Below are 17484 nucleotides of genomic sequence, written 5' to 3' on the forward strand. Positions count from 1 at the left end.
AAAGGCCAGTTATGAATCACACAGGTGCAGCGTTTGTGATGGGATATAGCAGCTCATACTGAGGATAGTGCAGATTAATGCTATGTCAGTAAGGATAGGGGCTCTGGGTCAAAGACAGCACAGACTAATGTTGCATCAGTGATAGGAGGTACAGGATCTGTACCGAGACCAGTGCAGGCAGATGCAGTGTCTGTGATGGGATACAGGGGCTCTGTACTGAAGGCAGTGCAGATTAAAAGTTATGTCATGATAGGGGGCTCAACTAGGGAGGACAAAGCAGGCCAACACTCGTCAGTAATGAGAGATTCAGGCTCTGTATTAAGGACAGCACAGAATGATTAGTTTCAGCGCCCCCTAAACCCACCCACTGCATGCAAAAGGATTCCTCCGTTTTTCTAACCCTTCTGCTTTGGTTAGTAGAAAGATTCTGATGGATTACCAAATTATAAACACATCTCCTATTGTTGGATTAACAGCTCAGCTGTCCAGTCCCAGAAAATTCCAAACCCTTGAGCAGGTGTCACTCACTTGCTGTGGACTTATTGGCATTTTCTTCTATCCCAGAGACAGGGTAACTGGTGAATTGTGGCTCCTTCTCTTCTTTAATGTTTAGTGAAAACACAGATGTGATAATCGGAAGGGCTGGCATCAACAGAAAGGAACATTACAAAAGATATGAAGACACTGAAAATCTATTAGCAAATATATTTCATAGCCACACTTCCTCCCACCTGCTACATGGGGTGGATGCTTTTATTCCTTGGGAGAGAATATGGTCCTGTCTCAGCTTCAAGGAAATCCTCACTCTCAAGACTGCATGCTCAGGAGGGTAAGAGACATGCACTGGATTGAATCGGGTTTCACCCTTCCCTGCTACCTAATCACATCTTTCTTTAAGAGCTGTCAGAGTTCCCTGTGATCACACTAAACTAGCTTGACTGTTGCATTAGTCCACTTGAATGGATATTTCCTATCATATTACGAGCCATAAACTTAAAACTGCCTGTCAGCTTCTCCTCACCCATCAAAGCCCCTCACCTCTTCCCCTTCATCCTATCACTGGAATGCCTTTTATGATTCACGTATGGCAGCCACACTGCTTTATATCTCTAGATAATGTCATTTTTTGCTCATCTGAATTCTGACCTGAAGAAAGGGGGTATTAGTTCTCAAAAACTAGTTCAGAAATGTATTGCATTAGGTGATTCCTTTTTTACTGGACTTTATTTTTTTGTTAACCTTTTATTTCTGTGATCAGAATTATCTTTATGCTGCTGTATAAACTGATGGCATGATTGTAGTAATGTACAGAGAGCCTGGGGGAAGGGCTTAGATCTATGAACAGGAACACATCTTCTGCACTTCAGGTTTAAGGATTAGCTCACATTTCTGTTTACGTGTGTTTTGTTTTGGGTTTTTGTTTTTTTTTTGGGGGGGGGGGGGAGGAGTACACAGCTTTTACTCACATACGGAGGGCTTAGTCTCCCACTCTTTTCCTTCCAAGGTTGTAACATCACTGCAAGGAGCTGATGCCTGAAACGATAAGTCAATTTTCTCCAGCATTGTTTGTTTATTTTAAAACATTTGTCCCCTGCCCTTCCTACATTCAGGGCAGGGTACAATGGATACATATATAATTGTTAATACATAAATAAAGCATACATAAAAGAGTAATCAAAACTTGAAATCATGATAAAATACATAAATAAAAACAAATATCGACCAAATCATCAAAGCTTCATTTCATTTTACAGGGGCTTTCCAACCCTGTCTTGGTGACACCAGTCAGGTGGGATTTTTTTTTTTTTTTTATTTAATTAAATTATTTTTTTTAAGAGCATCCACAATGAAAATACATAACAAACTTGCATATACTGGTCTCCAATGTTGTAAAGTTTCCACATGCATAGTCATGGTGGATATTGTAAAATTCCAAAAGGCTGTAATCTTACCATGACAAGTGTGGGAAGCCCTGCACTATAATCTCTCTGTTATACCATTACTTAAGACATCTGGAAGCTTGGCTTGGATAGAAATTACAATGATACAGCCAGAGAGGTCGATGTAATAAAATAGGATTAAAAAATGTCTGCTAAAATTTAGTGCATTTTTTTTTTTTTTACTCATGAGATAAATGTTGCATCCGTCGGTCTCAGACCGCTTCAACCTTTGTTCCTCACCTTTCTCTCTGCTCTCCCCGCTAGCCTTGGGAAGATGGCTGCCGCCGCGTCTGCATGCCACTCTCTCCGGCATCCCCGGAACAGCAATGGCAAAGCCTCTTGCCATGTTTCTCCTAAGGGCCTCCTCGGGTGTGCACGAGCACGCCACCCACGTCTTTATCCACGTCATGGCTGAAACCTCGGGGGTGTCCCCCTCGAGTGACATCACGCCATCCGGGTATTTAGCCTGCCCTTGTTTGCTAGCTATTCGAGTTAGCACGGATCGTGAATGGATGGAAAGCCTCCAGTCTGAGCTACTCTGCCGCTTCCTTGCTGCCGCTGGAAGCTCTCTCTGCCCTTCGGGGTATTTCTCTAAACTGGGTACCCGCTCCTCGGGGGCCCTTTGCTTTCTTTCAGGTGCCTATCTGGGATCAGGTACTCGCTCCTCAAGGGCCTGCTCTCCCTGGCTCGGTGCCTGTATTCAAGTACTTCTGCCTGCTGGGATCTCCACCTATTACAGCTACCAACTTAATGAGTAATCTAACATTCTCAGTCTGTCTCATCTACAGCTCTGCTGCACTGGGAACCTGCATCTGGATCTCCCTATACTATCTCTGTGAGACGGATCTCCTCTGCTGAGGGTCCCTGGACTGCTATCTCTGGATCACCTCACTACTACCACCTCTGGTGGTATACCGCAGCTGTATAATAAAAGACAAATCTCTGTTTGCATGTCTCAAGTCTAGCCTAGTACTGTGGTTCCTCACGGGGCTCCTCCCCATGGGCGTGGTCATCTCCACAGTACCCAAGAATCCACCCAAACACCTCAAAACCATAACAAAACAAAAACAAGTTAACTCCCAATACAGTAAGCAAATGGTATGCAAAAGCAATGAAGAAATTACTTACATGATAATTTCATTTTCCTTAGTGTAGACAGATGGACTCAGGACCAATGGGTTTATGCTCCCCTGACAGCAGATGGAGACAGAGTCAAGTTTCAAAGCTGACGTCACCCTAGATACATCCCTGCAGTGCCCTCAGCCCTTCAGTATTCTCTTCAAATGCCACTGTGGACATACTATCGAGAAAACTTGATTAAAAATGGATAACCCTAACTGCACTCAACCAAACAAACACTGAACCCCAGTAAGATTATAGATGCCCTGATCTAGAGACTGGATGACGGTTTACCCATAATCTCTTGGAATCAATATCCACTCTGCGGGCGAATCCTTGGCACAGTTCTTGGGCAGCCATGGGCAGGATGCTGAGTCCATCTGTCTACACAAAGGAAAACAAAATTATCAGGTAAGTAATTTCTCCATTTCCTAGCATGTATCCAGGACGACTCAGAACCAATGGGATGTACCAAAGCTACTCCCAATCGGGGTGGGAGGATGCCTGAGGTCCAGTTAACACTGCCCTTGCAAAGGCTGCGTCCTCCCAGGCCTGAACGTTCAGGCAACAGAACCTGGAGAAGGTGTGCAAGAAAGACCACATTGCCATTCAGCATTTGTCGCCGGGAGACAGCAGTCTAGCTTCTGCCCATGAGACTGCCTGAGCCCTAGTGGAATGAGCTTTACCCTAAAGGGGTAAGGGCTTTCCTGCCTCCACATAGGCTCCTGTGATTACCTCCTTAATACAGCGAGCTATGGTAGCCCGCGAAGCTGGTTCACCCTGCTTCCTTCCACCGTGAAGGACAAACAGGCGATTCGTCTTTCAGACCAGTTCTTAAACTTCCAGATACCGCACCAAAAGCCTACTGACATTCAAATGGTGGAGGTGGCGGTATTCTTCCACATCCTTGTGCTTATCTAGGGATGGCAACGAAATGGACTGATTCAAATGAAACTCCGGAGACTACCTTGGGCAAGAAGGATGGAATAGTACGAAGCTGTCATGCTCATGGAGTCATCCGGAGGAACGGTTCCCAACACGACAATGCCTGTAGTTCAGAGATGTGACGTGCCAAGCATATAGCCACCAGGAATACTGTTTTCAGGGTTAATAAATGCATGGAAAGACTGCACAGCAGCCGAAAGGAGGGCCCTGCCAAAATACTAGATTAAGATTCCACAAGAGAACCGGCCACTGTAGGGGTGACCGGAGGTGCTTCACCTCTTTCAGAAAATGGGCCATGTCCGGATAAGCCGACTGGTGGGTTCCATTCACCTCGCCCCTGAAACAGGAGAGAGCTGCTACCTGGCCCTTCAAGGAGGTAAGGGTCAAACCTTTATTCAAGCCATCCTTCAAAAATTCCAGAATTAGGGGGATTTTGACCGCATTCCTCACACTATTTATTTATTTACATACTTTTAATATACCGAAGTTCAGGACAAAAAGTCTTATCACATCGGTTTACATCAAACTTAACCTGGGAAAGTTACAATTAACAAGACGAGTAATCAAGATAATCAAGATTAGTTACAAATAACTGGTGGAGTAATCAAAAATAACTTCAGTAACCTAGAATAAAGGTAATTAGAGCTTAGCTCCGAACTTTACTTAGCTTAGTTTTCTCAGGAAGGACCAGGGCTGTCAGGGTGGGAGCTGGGTGGGGGGGGGGGGAGAGAGGGTATGCATAGGAGTAGTGGAGGTGCTTGGGGCCTAATTACAGCAAAGATTAAATCGTAATAGTAGCATATTAACAGCCTGATAACAGCATGTTACTGAACAGATGACAGAATCGAGGGTCGGTATTGTGCCGCCTCGGATTAAGGAAAGGCTTGTTTGAAAAGCCAAGTTTTCAGATTCTTCCTAAATGTAAGCGTGCATTGTTCCTGACGTAATTCTGTGGGTAATGTGTTCCAATGAAATGGTCCAGCAGTAGAGAAGGCGCGTTTCATTATGGAGAGGTGGAGCGTGGACGGTGGGGGGGGGGAAAGCTTGGAGGGTACCTTTATAGACCTCTCTGGTTGGTCTCATGGAGGAGTGTATGTGGAGCGGGATTGTTAACTGGAGTGAAGAATGATTGTGGATGGTCTTGTGGATGATGGTCAGGGACTTATAAAGGATTCTGAAGTTAATGGGAAGCCAATGTAGATTCTTGAGATTAGGCGTGATATGTTCTCTTCGACTGGAATTGGTTAGTATCATTGCGGCTGCATTCTGGAGCATCTGCAAAGGTTTGGTAGAAGTTGCAGGGAGGCCAAGGAGAAGTGAGTTGCAGTAGTCTGTTTTTGAGAATAGGGTTGCTTGTAGAACTGTGCGGAAATCGTGAAAGTGCAGGAGTGGTCTTAGCCTTTTCAGGATATGTAATTTATAGAAGCATTCCTTTGTGGTATTGTTAATGAATTTCTTAAAGTTCAGTCGGTTGTCTAATATAGTGCCAAGATCTCTCACTTGGGTTGTAGAGGCTGAGGTTGTTAGGGTGGGAGTTATGGTCGTTGGGGGAGATGAGGAGGAGTTCAGTTTTGTTGGTGTTTAGGACTAGGTTGAGGATAGAGAGGAGCAGGTTGATGGAGTGTAGGCAGAATTTGAGGGGTTTTGAGAAGGATTCTGTTATGGGGATGAATATCTGCACATCGTCGGCGTAAATGACGTGTGTTAGTTTCAGATTTGTGAGGAGCTGGCAGAGAGGTAGAAAGTATATGTTAAAGAGGGTGGGAGAGAGGGACGATCCTTGAGGCACTCCATGTGAAGAACTAAAGGGATGGGATTCAAAGTTGCTTACTTTGACCTTGTAGTTTCTATTGCTAAGGAAGGACTTGAACCAGTTGAGGACTGTACCCGAGATGCTAATGTCAGCAAGGCGGTTAATGAGAATGGAATGATTCACCGTGTCAAACGCAGCTGAAATATCCAGTAGTGCCAGTAGGTATGACTGACCTTTATCTAAGCCCATGAGGATATTGTCTGTGAGAGAGATAAGGAGGGATTCTGTGTTTAAGGATTTCCAGAATCCGAACTGAGATGGGTAGAGAATCTTCTGATTATCTAGATAGTCAGAGAGTTGGGAGTTGACCAATTTCTCCATTAGTTTGGCGATAAACGGAAGGTTAGCTATGGGGCAGATGTTCGCTGGGTTTCTTTAGAAGTGATTTAAGAGAGGCGAGTTTCAGAGGGTCAGGTACTGATCCTTATGTTAGGGAGCAATTTATGATTTCCGCTAGAGGTTTGGAGATAGTGCTTGGGATGGTGAGTAGATGTTTAGTAGGGATGTGGTCTGAGGGTGCGAGGAGAGTTTCATTTTCTTGAGGATAGATTCAATTTCTAGGGATGATGTAAGTTCGAAGGTATCGAAGTTTGCATTTAGGCTATTGGGGGATGTGTAGGGGGGAGGAGGTAGGGTATTTGAGAGTATGAGAGGAGCTAGGAGATTTTTCTCTCAAAGAAACTTGCCAGTTCGTTAGACTTAGACACTAGGCCTCAAATACTCTCCTAACCCTCATATACGTTAGGGACATAGAGAACTTCCATGCGTGGAGTAAGGTGGCAAATACTGCCGCTAAAGATCCTCACTTCATCAGGTGAGCCCTCTCAAGGTCCAGACTGTAAGACAGAATCGAGTCTGATCCTCTTGAAAGACCGGTCCCTGCTGTAGCAGGTCTCTGTGCGGTGGGAGGTACAGAGGGGTCTCCACCAGGATTCTCCGCATGTCCACATACCAGGTGGCTAGGCCAAAGGGCAGTGCCCGGAACTGATAATTGCGACCCAGTACTGCAAAGCATAGGAAACGTTGATGTTCTTGCCGGATTGGAACATGTAGGTAGGCCTCAGATAGGTCTAGGTAGGTTAAGAACTCTCCTGATTGTATGGCCATTACCACGGAGCATAGGATATCCATGCAGAAATAAATCACTTGTAGATGTTGGTTGACACTCTTGAGGTCCAGGATGGGGCGAAAGGAACCCTCCTTCTTGAGTACGATGAAATAGAAGGAATAACGACCCATATTTTCCTGGGGTGCAGTTACTGGGATTATAGCCCTCATCCTGAGGAACCTTAACAGGGTAGTCTCCACTGCCTGCTTCTTGTGCTAGGAGTGGCAATGAGATATCATTAACATGTCCCAAGGAGTGCTGCGAAATTCTAGCGCATATCCTTCTCGTATGACCTCCAGTACCCATTTGTCTGAAGTGATCTCGACCCACTGTTGGTAGAAGAGGAACAGTCGACCCCCTATCTCCTTCCGAGGGTGGGTCAGCAAAACGTCATTGGGGGATTCGGAACAAACCTGAATCCGAGCCTGACCCTCTCTTGGGATGCAGACTCTGAAAGGACTGAAACCTTCCAAAGGACAGAGACCTCTGAAATGTCGTGTTTCTGTAGGGGCAAAAGCATTGGGAGCCCTTTGATCGACCCCTCATGGGCAAGGGGCACTGTAACTGCTTTCTCTTATCTTCTGGTAGCCAGGGTACTGGAGATTCGCCCCCATTTACCGGCCAGCTTTTCCAATTTACTTCCGAAGAAAAGTGATCCTTTAAAGGGCATCTTTGTGAGATTTGCCTTGGAGTTTGCATCTGCTGACCAATTCCACAGCCATAGCTGTCTTATGGCCGCCACCACTGAGACTACTCCTCTAGCCAAGGTACGGACTAGAGTGAAGCCCGCGTCAGCTAATAAGTAGAATTTCTTCTTCCAAAAGGTACAGCATGTCCACATCTGTGGAGATGGAGAAAAACTGAAGGGGTGCAGGGGTGTATCTAGGGTGACATCAGCTTTGAAACCTGACTCCGACTCCATCTGCTGCAGGGGAGCATAAACCCATTGGTCCTGAGTCCATCTGGCTACATACAAGGAAACAGGCATTTAAAAGAATGAACTAAGATAAAAGATGCACTAAATCCTGAGTAAAAACATGTGCTAAACTTAGCACACGTTTTTACATTGGCTAGGTTAGCTAAAACCTTTAGTAAAGTTAAAACTAACTTTATTACCATTTTTACTTTCAAAATACCGGAGGCTCCTTTGTTCAGCCCAGGATTCCCGAGCCAGAGACCCTCCAGTGAGAAGGACTCTGCCCCAGGACCAGACAGCCCCTAACTCACCCACTACTTATACTCCCCATCCTCCCACTGGGATAGGTGTGGATGTTCAGGGGATAGGTGGGTAGAGGGCTCTTTGTTTCCTGGGCAAAGTCACCTCTGACTCGGGGGTCCTAGGGTAGAGGTTCTCTGTATTGGGGCCCCTATATTCAAACAACACAAAACCCTGAACATACCTACACTCAGCATCTATGTAACAATCTTATTGCATCCTACCACCACTCAAATAGCTACAACCCAGGCCATGAAATGGTGACAATGCAAAATTGTAACGTGCTCTAGAACACCTAGCTACCTCCTATATTGAGGGGTGAAGATCAGAAAACAGAACAGTGCTTAGACTGATTTTGTTTAGGCTTGGACATTTAATTCCTGGGTCGGGCATTGAATAAAAGTTAACTCATTTCTGGGGCTAGTGTTAGTCTACAGATCTTTGCCAGCATGGTCCCAGACATGAGCTTACTGGATACATTGATCCACCTGGGAGACCAAAAACTCCAGGTCCAAGACTACATTTGCACATCACCATAGGCTTTAACAGTAGCCCCAGAAAAGGAAAATTGGTTCTTACCTGCTAATGTTTGTTACTGTAGTACCACAGATCAGTCCAGACAGCTGGGTTTTGCCTCCCTTCCAGCAAATGGAGACAGAAAAACTTAGAGAGTGCCCCCTCTTAAGCCTATGTGCTGCCTGCGTCTCTTCAGTATTGAAATATCAAAACAGAGGAAAATAGAACATGGAGCAGTCTAATAATAAGTTGCAATGGACCAGAAGAAAACCTCTGTAACTATGTACAATTAAAAGAACACCTATGTGGAAAAAGATGAAGGAGAAACCTATACCCTTCTATAGTCGGCAAAGTACCTGCTGAAAACAAAAACTGGAATATGAAAGCAGTTCAAGTGGACTCTCCAGAGCTAAAATCCCGGGCGGGCGTCTGGACTGATCCATGGTACTACAGGAAAGAAAATTAGCAGGTAAGAACCAATTTTCCTTTCCCTGTACGTACCCGGATCAGTCCAGACAGCTGGGATGTACCAAAGTTTCCCTAACGCGGGTGGGACCTAGACAAAGATTTCCAGGTGGCTGCTCTGCAAATCTATTGAGAAAGCAATTGACATTCCGCCCACGAAGTGGCCTGAGACGTAATCAAATGCGCCATGATGCGCTCGGGAACAGGACAACCACGACATATATAAGCAGAAGCGATAGTCTCTTTCAACCAACTGGCTATAGTTGCCTTTGACACCATGTGCCCTTTCTTAGCACCACTCCACAAAACAAACAGATGATCCGACAATAGGTTCGGATTAGTGATCTCTAAATAGTGCAATAGGGTCCTCTTGACATCCAAACATCTGAATTCCTTGGCATGGGGCGGAGTACTATCAACGTCAGGAAAAGCCGAGAGCTCCACCGACTGGTTTACATGAAAAGCAGAGACCACATTGGGCAGAAAGGAGGGCACTGTCCTTAGGGATACCCCTGAAGCAAAGATATGTAGAAAAGATTCCCTGCACGAAAGGGCTTGAAGTTCGGAGACTCTCCGAGCTGAACAGATCGCCAACAAAAACACCATTTTCAGAGTCAAATCCTTCAGGGTGGACTTCCGGAGAGGCTCAAAGGGAGTGTCACAGAGGACCTTGAGGACCAAGTTCAGATTCCAAGACGGACACAACGGCCGGACCGGAGGATTTAAATGTTTCGCTCCCCTCAGAAACCGAACCACATCCGGATGCGCTGCCAAATTTGCCCCAAGGAGCTTACCTCTCAAACAGCCGAGTGCCTCAACCTGAACCCGTAGCGAATTCATCAACAGTCCTTTGCTAAGGCCGTGAGAATCTGTGCCACCGAGGCCTGCCGAGGGAAAGTGCCATGATCGCGACACCACAATTCGAAGACCTTCCAGACGCGAACATAAGTCATAGAAGTTGAGGTCTTCTGAGACCTCAGCAATGTGGCTATCACGATATCTGAATATCCACGTTTCCTTAGGCATCTCCTTTCAAAAGCCAGGCCGCTAGACAAAAGCAATCCGCCTGGTTGAAAAAATATAGGACCCTGACGAAGTAAGTTTGGAAGATGGCTCAGTCGAAGATGTCCGTCCACTGCGATGTTGACCAGGTCTGCGAACCAGGGTTGTCGGGGCCACTCCGGGACCACGTGAATTATTCGTCCTGGATGAATCTCTATGTGCCGCAGAATCTTGCCTCTGAGAGGTCAAGGAGGAAACACATAAAGCAACACGTCTCACGGCCACAGGAGAACCAGCGCATTGACTCCTTCCGCTCCATGTTCTCGCCTGCGGCTGAAGAAACGGGGTGCCTTGGCATTCAGCCGTGTTGCCATCAGGTCAAGACGGGGAACTCCCCATCGGAGGGATATGAGGGACATCGCCTGCTGGGACAGCTCCCATTCCCTGGGATCCAGGGTTTGGTGGCTGAGAAAGTCCACCTGCACATTGTCAACCCCCACAATGTGAGATGCCGTTAGCAGGGCTAGGTGCTTTTCGGCCCAGGCCATCAGACGTTGAGCTTCGAGAGCCATCACTTGGCTCTTGATTCCCGACTGATGTATGCCACCGTTGTCGCATTGTTCGAGAGGACTCTCACAGCCCTGCTGCGCAGGAGTGGGAGGAAATGCTGCAACGCCAGCCATATGGCCCTGGTCTCCAGACGATTGATGGATCACTGTGCCTCCGTCGCCGATCAGTGACCTTGGGCTGACTGAGATTGACAGACTGCTCCCCAACCAGAGAGGCTGGCATCCGTGGTGACTGACCCACTGAGGGATCACGAGATCCACCCCTCGCGTCAGATACTTCAGAACCAGCCACCAGCCAAGACTGGATCTGGTGTCCTGAGTCTGTGAGTGGCAAGGGAAAGTGGAAATTCTATGACATTGGATCCCAGTGGGAGAGAAGCGCCGCTTGTAATGGTCTCATATGCGCAAAGGCCCACAGACCCAACTTCAGAGTAGACACCATGGAGCCAAGGACCTGCAAATAATTCCAGGCTCTGGGCTCCCTGAGACTCAAGAGACAACGCATCTGCCGCTGCAGCTTGTCTATGCGTTTGGTCATAAGGAAAACCTTGCCTGCTCGAGTATTGAAGTCCAGAGTCTGTGAGGGGACCAGGTGACTCTTGGCATGGTTGACGATCCATCCCTGGGATATCAGTCAGTGCAGGACTTTCTGCACCGACTGCTTGCAGAGATCCTCTGACTTCACTTGAATGAGCCAATCGTCCAGGTAAGGATGCACCAACACCAACACCCCTTCTCTGCGGAGCGCCACTGCCACTACCACCACGACCTTGGTGAAAGTTCACGGTGCCGTCGCCAGACCAAATGGCAGGGCACAAAACTGAAAATGTCCTCCGAAAATCACAAAGCGAAGAAACTTCTGATGTTCCCTGTGCATTCCAATATGCAAGTACGCTTCCGTCAGATCCAACGAGGCCAGGAACTCGCTGCTGCGAACCGCCACTATGACTGAGCGGAGAGTTTCCATCCTGAAACGAGGCATCTTGAGAGCCTTGTTCACACCCTTGAGGTCCAGGATAGGCCGGAAGGAACCTTCTTTCTTCGGCACCACAAAGTAGATGGAATAGCGCCCCGCTCCCCATTCGTCCTGGTGAACAGGAACAATGGCCCCGAGAGATTGCAGCCTGTCGAGGGTCTGACATACAATTCTCCTCTTTGCCTGTGAGCCGCAGGGGGAAACCATGAAGAGGTCTCGGATAGGATGAGCAAATTCTAAAGCGTAGCCGAGTTCGACGATATTTAGGACCCACCGGTCCAAGGTGATCTTGACCCATTTCTTGATAAAAAGGGACAGCCATCCTCCTATGGCAGAGATAGAGGAATGGGTGGCCGGATCTCATTGTGGAGGCTTGGCGCCAAGGGAACCCTCTCAACCCGCTCGATGGCCACGAAAGGAATGAGCCCAGGGCTGCAAGCGCCCCACTGCTGGGCGACCTGCTGGAGCAGGAGTCCTGTTTTGGCAGAAACGTCTGTCCCCGAAAGTGAGCGTGTTTTGGCAAGAAGCCCCAGGTGCTCTTGGGCCTATCCTCGGGAAGCTTATGGACCTTGTTGTCGCCCAATGACTATCAGCTGCTCCAATTCTTCCCCAAACAGGAACTTGCCCTTGAAAGGCAGGGCGCTGAGCTAAGACTTCGAAGAGACGTCGGCCACCCAATTGCGCAACCATAGGAGCCGTCGAGTAGAGACCGCAGAAGCCATGGTTCTGGAGGACGTACGGAGCAAGTCGTATAAGGCATCTGCCCCATAAGCCACTGCTGCCTCCAGGCACTCTGCTTGTGCCGCCTCCAGAGGAGGAAGATCCTGTGTGCTCAACAATTGCTGCACCCACCTGAGGCTCACGCGGAGCATATAGCTACTGCAGACGGCGGCCCTGATGCCAAGGGCCGAGACCTAAAAAATTCTCTTCAGGAAGACCTCAAGTTTGCAGTCTTGAAGGTCTTTCAGCGCCGCGGCCCCAGCCACTGGGAAATGGTTCGCTTTGTGATGGCCAAAACTGTGGCATCTATCTTAGGTACCTTCAGAGGTTCCACTACATCCTCCAGCAGAGGATATAGCTTGTCCATGGCTCGACCCACTCTGAGACCCTCATCAGGAGCATCCCATTCCCAGGCCATAAGCTGTTGAAGCATCTGATGAAGCGGAAAAGTCCTGGCTAGACCCCACAAGCCCACTAGAACTAGATCAACCGTGTCTTGGAGTGAATCCGCCTGGGGTAGAGACAGGCCAAGCTCCTCAAGAACTTAGGGAATGAGGGGTTCCAGCTCCTCCCTCTGAAACAGATGGACTACTTTAGGGTCATCCCTATCAAAAACCAGAGGTTTCTCTGTGTCGTCGTCCAGATCAGCACCTGAAGGCTCCTGACGCCTAGGGACTTTACTGGGAGGGCCCACCGAGGCACCCTGGGAAGAGAAGGGTTCCAGCTGGGACAAACTTGCCAAAAAGGCTATGTGCATTAAAAGCACAAAGACTGAAGTGAAGGAGGGTGGGACTGGCCCCCTCCCCCACCAAAAAGTCAGAAAAATCATCCCCTGGGTCACCCAGACTCACTGCAGCGGGAGAAAGCAGCGGTGGGAGATCCCCTCCCCCAACCGCTCGACTCTGAGCATCAGCAAAAGTTTTTAAGATGGCCGCCGTTCCTGCGCTGATAGGGAACAGACGGCCTGAAGCTGCTGTGAGGCGGGACGCTTAGCCACTTCGTGGGCCCTGCCTGAGCTTCCTCTCGCTGCTCCCAATGAGCTCTCCCCACCGGGGAGGCATTGGGAACAAAATCCATCACGGGAGAGCCGTGTGGCTGACTCCCCGCAGGCCGAGTGGCATGGCTGCCACAAAAAAAAAAGATAGTCGGACAGGTGCCCTAAGAAAGAAAACCCCTCCAGACCCAGTTGCATGCCTCGAGACACTGATCTGCCGCCGGTACAGCCTGGCCGGAAAATCCCCTTCTGCTCTCATTTGATTTTTTTTTTTTTTTTAAAAGGCACAGTACATTGAGAAGGGTAGGCTGCTCCAGGTACCCAAAAAGAGGGTATGGGGTGTGGAGGGGTGGGGAGGGACCAGACCACTGGTATCACACCAGGTGCCTCACCAAACCAGGGAGCGCAACGGACTTCCCAGCCCAGCTCCCACAGCCCCTACTACCTGGGAAGATAGTCCCACTGGAACCTAACAACCCCCTGGGAGGAAAGCTGTTCCTTCTGTCCAGCGAACTAAGACTGTTCCACTTCCTTTTTTTTTTTTTGAAACCCCAAATGGGTCAGGACCACAGGTTTTGCACCACCTCCATCTGCTGGAGACAGAGAAATACTGAAGAGACACAGGCAGCATATAGGCTTATGAGGGGTCACCCTCGAAGTTTTTCTCCGTCTCCATCTGCTGGAAGGGAGGCAAAACCCAGCTGTCTGGACTGATCCGGGTACATACAGGGAACTTCAGTTAGCTTTACTCCACCTCTGACCCAGAAAATTAACATTTCCAGCATCAACACACACATGAGTTAAGCATTCAGGGCTTTAAAACACCTTCCTACATTGAGGAGTAACAGCTAATCCCTTTATTTAAATGGGATTTGCATGGAGAAGTGCTAATTTTAGTGCACATTTAGTGCAATAATCCAGAGGTGGCCAACTCCAGTCCTCAACAGCCACAAACCAGCCAGATTTTCAGGATAGCCACAATGACTATGCATGAGATAGATTTGCATGCACTGCTTCAATTGTATGCAAATCTCTCTCATGCCTATGCATTGTGGCTATCTTGAAAACCTGGCCTGTTTGTGGCTCTTGAGGATCGGAGTTGGCCACTCCTGCATTAATCATATTTTGTGTGTGGAAAGCTTGCTTTTTGTGTACAAAACATGTTTTCTATGCATAAAATACCAAATATAGGTCCTGGCACCAGAAATCCAGCTTCCGCTTGTAGATGAACATTAGCCCTGGAAACGTTACTCCACCTCATACTAGGAGTTGTTTCCAGTGCTAAGAAAACATGAGGTAAGTCAGCACACCTCTCTGTGTTGGCAGGTAAACATGATTTCTGCATTCAAAGCATGTTTTCTGTACACAAAATATGAGTTGTGCACACAAAAGTTGTTGTCAGCACAGAAAGCATTATTTTGTGCACATAAAGGTGCGCAAACTTTACTGCTGATACAAGGAATTTTGCACACAAAAAATATGCAGACAAGAATGCACATTTAAATTAGCCTCCTCACATAGAAATTCTATGCTAATGATGGCATTAGCTATTTGCACACATAAAATATGTTTTATGTACAGAAAGCATTTTTTGTGCACAGAAATCATACTTCAGATGCAGAAAATATGATTTAGACCAGTGGTTCTCAACCCTGTCCTGGGGATCCCCCCAGCCAGTCGGGTTTTCAGGATATCCACAATGAATATGCATGAGAGAAAATTTGCATACACCGCCTCCATAACATGCAAATTTTCTCTCGTGCATATTCATTGTGGATATCCTGAAAACCCGACTGGCTGGGGGGGTTCCCAGGACAGGGTTGAGAACCACTGATTTAGACAAATAAACCATGATTTCTGCACACAAAAAATGTTATGTACATAAATCTTGTTTTGCTGTGCCCTAAGCTTTTTCTCTGTGCACATTTTTATGTTTGTGTGCATTTTTTTTTAAACTCCTGAGGCACGAGTATACTATTAGCTTACAACCATCAGGAGATAAAAATAAAATTAACTTGTGTATTAAACTGTGCACTGCTGTAACAGTTTTTGCATCAGCCCCTTTGAAAGCTAAAAACCTTATTAAATCGTAAGTAAAGTTTAACTCGCAGAAAGTGTGCTCGGCTTAGCACACCTTATTACATTGACCTCAAAGTCTGGCAAATCCTCAGAGAGCACAAAGCAGTATGACTCCCAGATGGTAACTCCATTAACTCCAATTCATTGAGATATATAAGGCCAGTCCTGGTTTTCTTACAAACTCGGGGCCAGAAGTACTCAGGATTTTTCCCATTTTATATCTATGGGAAAAAATGCTTAGTATATAGGTCCCTCAATGTTTATCTTAAAAAGGGAAATCAGCTTATTCCTTATTTTATATTGAATAGCATCCAAAAAGGATTTCATGATTTTCTTCTGAATTTCCCTAGTTTTTCAGTCTTATTTTGACAGCTCCTAAGGTAGTGCTTGGCTCTATTTGAAGGAAAACCTCTGGTGTGTCAGAGTACTGTGGGTAACTGGTTCACTCAGAAGACACGGACATCCCTGGTATTTTGACCTCCCTTCCCTTTCTAAAACCTTACACAATTCAATTTTATAAACTAAAGCATGTGCACGAATGCAATCGCTAGTGGAGCTGGCAGACAAAGCCATCAAAGATAAAAAATAAAACAATTTTATAATACCCCCCATCTGTGATTAGTGCAGTGAGAACCGGTCTCCAATGCTCCCAACATCTCTTCTGCTGGTGCTGTCCTGAGCTCCAGGGTCGTCAGGTTCGGAGACTGCCAATCTGCCAGGACTTTAATCTGACAAACGTGGAGCTCAAGCAGCACCGGAGCCGGGAGAAAAGCTAAAGTACAAACTGGTGTGATTCAGGGAGAAAGCGTTAAAGCCAAGAAGAAAAAAAGAGGGGGGAGAGAGAACGTTGTGGGGAGGAGACGATGTAGTGGAGAGGAAGGTAAATAGGAGGCTGGAGGAGCAGATAAGGAGACTGATATGCATAGCGGGAGACAAAGGAAATGACTGGAAAAGAGAGGGGAGAAATGGAAAAACTGCAGATAAAAGACAACTTACCATGCCTCCCTCTCTATAGTAATGAGGAAAACACTGCCCTTCTATCCCTCTCTATTATGCTTGGAGGACTCTGCCCTGCTGCTCTCTCCTCTATGGTGACGAGGGAAGACAATCTGCCCTGCTTTCCCTCTCTCTATTGTACTTGGAGGATTCTATCCTGCTATCTCCTCTATGGTGAGCAGGGAAGATTCTCTCTATTGTGTTGGAGAACTGTACCCTGCTGTCTTTTCTATGGTTATGGCTCGGATTATGTTTCTGCTATTTCCTCCTCCATGGTGATTGGGAGGATATTATCCTGGTGCTCTGCTGTTTTGTCAACGTGCATGTTAAAAAAGAGAAAATAAGAGTTTCTTGTCATAGCTAAAGATACAAATGCAATCCAGTTAAGTCCGAGCTGACTCTCCCTCTCAGAAAACTACCTTCACTCCAGTAAGCACAGGGATGGAGGAGAGGGGCAGAAAGCAGCAGTTTTCTCTACCTACAATGGTTTTGACCTCACTGGAGAGCAAGTGAACAGGCGTGGATTTTTCCTGCGTTACTGGGTGGATGCTGTGTGAAGATCCTATTTGAGCTACGTGCTTAGCCTCAAAAACGCATTTTTCTTTATGTTATAGTTATAATTTTGATTTATTTCACCTCAGCCTGTTCAGAAGTACCAGTCCTCGGTTTATTTCTTCTTTTTCAGGATTTGCCTTCCCCTGTATACTAGAAGCTGCCTCTCCGCCCCCCTATTCTCTTTCTCACCCTTTTTGTCTTTCCCCTCAAACACATGGATGGAACAGATCCTTTATTTGGCACCCATGGACACATAGAAGGAAAAATAGAGATGGACCCTTTATGCACATCTAGTCTCTATACAACTCCTCCCTACTGTAAGGACGAATAGCTTTCTCCTGGGGGAATTCTGCACAAAAAATGTAAAGTTCTGCACACAAAACTTTAAAATTCTGAACACAAAAACTTATCATTCTGCAAAATTCTGCATACTTTATATTGGTCAAAATAAAACAATATATATGACAGTCT

General features: G+C 46.8%; 1 protein-coding gene across 3 annotated transcripts in view; it reads right to left on the reverse strand.

The window, feature by feature from the left end:
* The window catches only part of LOC115100241 (gastrula zinc finger protein XlCGF57.1-like), a 48576-nt gene extending 32009 nt beyond the window's left edge, over window positions 1-16567 (reverse strand). For all 3 annotated transcript variants that reach the window (XR_003859005.1, XR_003859008.1, XM_029618606.1), the window contains exons 1-3: window positions 16459-16567; window positions 1467-1533; window positions 529-642 (exon numbers count right to left, since the gene is read on the reverse strand). Coding sequence is in view for 1 of the 3 variants with exons in the window: in XM_029618606.1 (XP_029474466.1) it covers window positions 529-642; window positions 1467-1533; window positions 16459-16461 (184 nt within the window). In the remaining 2 variants the exon portion in view is untranslated. The remainder of the gene's footprint in view (window positions 1-528; window positions 643-1466; window positions 1534-16458) is intronic.
* Between the last annotated feature and the right edge of the window lie 917 nt (window positions 16568-17484).

The sequence above is a fragment of the Rhinatrema bivittatum genome, chromosome 1, assembly GCF_901001135.1.
Source record: "Rhinatrema bivittatum chromosome 1, aRhiBiv1.1, whole genome shotgun sequence".
In the NCBI taxonomy this organism is placed as follows: Eukaryota; Metazoa; Chordata; class Amphibia; order Gymnophiona; family Rhinatrematidae; genus Rhinatrema; species Rhinatrema bivittatum.